The sequence below is a fragment of the Pinus tabuliformis genome, chromosome 8 (genome assembly GCF_031772625.1).
Source record: "Pinus tabuliformis cultivar Carrire ecotype Pingquan chromosome 8, CPIR1, whole genome shotgun sequence".
Classification (NCBI taxonomy): domain Eukaryota; kingdom Viridiplantae; phylum Streptophyta; class Pinopsida; order Pinales; family Pinaceae; genus Pinus; species Pinus tabuliformis.
In genome coordinates this window covers 1,637,178,761-1,637,182,228 of record NC_142294.1, presented here as the reverse complement: position 1 = coordinate 1,637,182,228, position 3,468 = coordinate 1,637,178,761, and the positions used below count along the sequence as shown (strand labels likewise).

The following is a 3,468-nucleotide window of genomic DNA, read 5'->3' as shown; positions in this document are numbered from 1 at the left end:
TAACTCCTATAAAAAAATAGAAAAAAGATAAATCAATATTAGAAAAAATTATAAATCATATAAAATGGTAAACTTTCAAATCCATAACTTTTATACAAAAAAAATAAATAGAAAAATAGCAATTTCTATATTACAAAAAATTATAAAATGGCAAAATTCATTATTATAAAAGATATAAAATGGTAAACTTACAAATCCACAACTTTTATATTAAAAAATAGAAAAACAGTAACTTCTATATTACAAAAAATTATAAAATGATAAAATTGAGTTTACAATGGATAAGGTTTATGAAATAAAAAAATAGAAAGATAAATCCAATATTAAAAAAAATATTAAGTATTTGTAATATGGATAATGGCGAATTTTTTCCGTATTAAATTTTTAAGATCCGTATCAAATCGAATTCGATTTGGTAAATCTTCTTCCCGTTGTGCCACCTTTCATTTCCTCCCGTTCGTTGATGGGTTACATATGTAGTGTTAGAGGTGTTGGTCCTCCACAGCGGCAGGAATAGAGCAGCATCGGCCCGATCCTTCTGTGCCAGAGCTTAATATGGAAGAATTGAAGGCTCGTTCGGCACATTTACCTGTGTGTATTGTCACAAAGGCATCACAACTTCCGCGTGCATTTCTTCAACCTTCTCCTGAAACGAAACTTGTGATCGGCTTCGATTGTGAGGGTGTTCAACTATCTCAACATGGTCGCCTTTGTCTCATGCAGCTTGCACTTGAGGATGTTGTGTATCTGGTTGATGCAGTTGAGGGTGGAAACTTACTAATGGAGGCCTGCAAACCTGCTCTAGAATCTGTTCATGTTACAAAAGTCGTTCATGATTGCAAACGTGACAGTGAGGCATTGTATTTCCAGCATGGGATCAAATTAAATAATGTATTTGACACCCAGATTGCATATTCACTTATTCTGCAACAAGAAGGCAGAAAGAGGCTTCCTGATAATAAGTTCATATCTTTGGTTGACCTTTTAAATGAGTATTGCGGTGTGAAGTTTCCTGAGAAGGAACTAGTGCGGACTCAACTCAAAGAAGATCCAAATCTTTGGAAGCAGAGACCCTTAACACGTCTGATGCAAAAGTCAGCTGCAGATGATGTTCGCTATCTCTTTTACATTTATAAAAAGATGTTTGGAAAATTGGAACCTCTTTCTCGATGGCGACTTGCTGTGAGAGGATCAATGTATTGCCGCTGTTTCTGTGTCAACAATAATAATAACAATCTCAATGATTGGCCTCCTCTTCCTCCTCTACCAGATGATCTAATAAACGGAGGTCATACTCCTGAAGAAGAAATTCTACAAGTTATAGATGTCCCTGGTGACAGCATGAAACACGTTATAGGAAAGCAAGGAGCATCAATTAAAGTAATTAGAAATTCTTGCGACGCTGAAATTTTCCTTAGAGGTAAACCGGGCGGTTCACCGACGAGGGCATGCATTATTGGAGCTCGGAATGATGTGAATTTAGCAGCAGAATTCATCCGGAGAAAGACGGATTGATGTTACTTTTTAGCACTTGTATCTTTCTTAGCAGCACGCATATGCCAGGAATTGTAGAAGTCATGGTTACAGTAGTTAAGCGTTCAGGCCAGCGCTAAAGACTTATTTGTAGCAGATTCTTCTGAATTTCTATTGTCGATTTAGACTGATTTAGCAATATATGGATTGGTCCTACTGATTTTGAAGCCTGGCCTGTAATATACTTTTGTATTGTCAAGAACTTTAGGATTGTGATAATTTCTGTTATGATATATATATATATATATATATATATATATATATATTTGGGTTTACTATCTGTTTTATGTTTGGTGGCTTATTAACTTATGGAGCTTGTATTTTTATGACATGGATATCATTGCAATTTTATGATATAGGTATCATTGCCCGCCTAGGAAGGGGATTTTATATCTTTGGGCTTCAATTTTCTTAGCTGGCAAAGTCTGTTTTGGTCAGGGATCTAACCATTAGGGAGAATTTAGAATTTAAAGCTCTGTTTGCACTTTTAAAATGGACATGAATATCTCTATCTTGCAGGTATTTGTTATTACAAAAATGAGATTATTAACTTGGGTCTGTTAGAAATTTCTCATTAGTTGAAATATATTTCTGAACAATTTCAACATATCACTTTCGCTTATGTATTTGGGGAATTAAATTTTGTTGTTGAGTCATTGTTAAATTTTGTGAAAATGGCCAATGTGACTTTTTTTGTACATGTAAAATGCCATTATAAGGTTTTGTTTTTTTATTTAGATCAAATTTTTGTTAGGCTTTGTGTTAATAATTATGCATATAGTAATAACATATGTGATTTACCTTGGAAAATTTCAACCAACTAGGCATCCTCTAATAGTAAATCAATTATTATACTTCACTTAAATGTAGCCAAGCCATTACAATAGAGAATTACCAAGCCTTTAACTACATGTGATCAAGTGGTCTTAATACCAAGGGTCACTTATACAATGTACCCAAAACCACAATTGTTGACTTAACAACCTTGACTCTTTGACAAAGTCAAGTTTATAGTTTAATTACTAAACCTGGATGCTCCTCTTCTCTATCACCTAGGTTGGGGTCAAGTTTACTTAATAATTGCCTCCTTTAAACTTGACTAAACATACGTGCAACTCTTCCCTATCACCTACTTGAACCAACATCTTGATATGAATTTCGTCTACATTGGCTTTGGTCTTTTTCTTGGCATTTTCTGGTTGAACCAATGATCTCATGTCATCTCTAGGCGAGTCGTCAAGGGACTGATCTTGTCCCCTTTTTGACTTGAGAAAACACTACATTGCTTTCTTCACCACTAGCAACTTCTCCTTTTTGGCCCTTGATTTGGCTTTGATAATGTTTGTTAATAATTAAATTGATGGATGACAAAGCCCAATTGGGGAAAAGCGGGACAACAATAGGTATCTTATCTTATGGCTTAAAAGAAACCAATACCCTTAATGTTCCTTGGAAGTTTTCCATTTGACAATTCTCCTCATCATTTACAATTTTTTATCATACACCTTTCCTGTTTGCTTCTTTTTGTATCTAACTTCGTAAGAATTTTCACTTCACAACTACATATATTACATCTAACTATTAGTGATCTCTCATTCTCATTTTTGGAAGTAGTGGTTCAATATATGCAAATTTTGAGACCCATCCCAATGATCTCATGTCATCTCTAGGCGAGTCGTCAAGGGACTGATCTTGTCCCCTTTTTGACTTGAGAAAACACTACATTGCTTTCTTCACCACTAGCAACTTCTCCTTTTTGGCCCTTGATTTGGCTTTGATAATGTTTGTTAATAATTAAATTGATGGATGACAAAGCCCAATTGGGGAAAAGTGGGACAACAATAGGTATCTTATCTTATGGCTTAAAAGAAACCAATACCCTTAATGTTCCTTGGAAGTTTTCCATTTGAAAATTCTCCTCATCATTTACAATTT

The 3,468-nt window shown here is 34.5% G+C and overlaps 1 protein-coding gene across 1 annotated transcript; it reads left to right on the top strand.

Annotated features, from left to right (window-relative positions):
- Positions 1–542: 542 nt before the first annotated feature.
- On the top strand, positions 543–1,585 carry LOC149242417 (uncharacterized). The gene has a single exon (XM_089367680.1). It carries the CDS (start codon positions 556–558, stop codon positions 1,513–1,515), a length of 960 nt encoding a protein of 319 aa, XP_089223806.1. The 5' UTR covers positions 543–555; the 3' UTR covers positions 1,516–1,585.
- Positions 1,586–3,468: the final 1,883 nt, after the last annotated feature.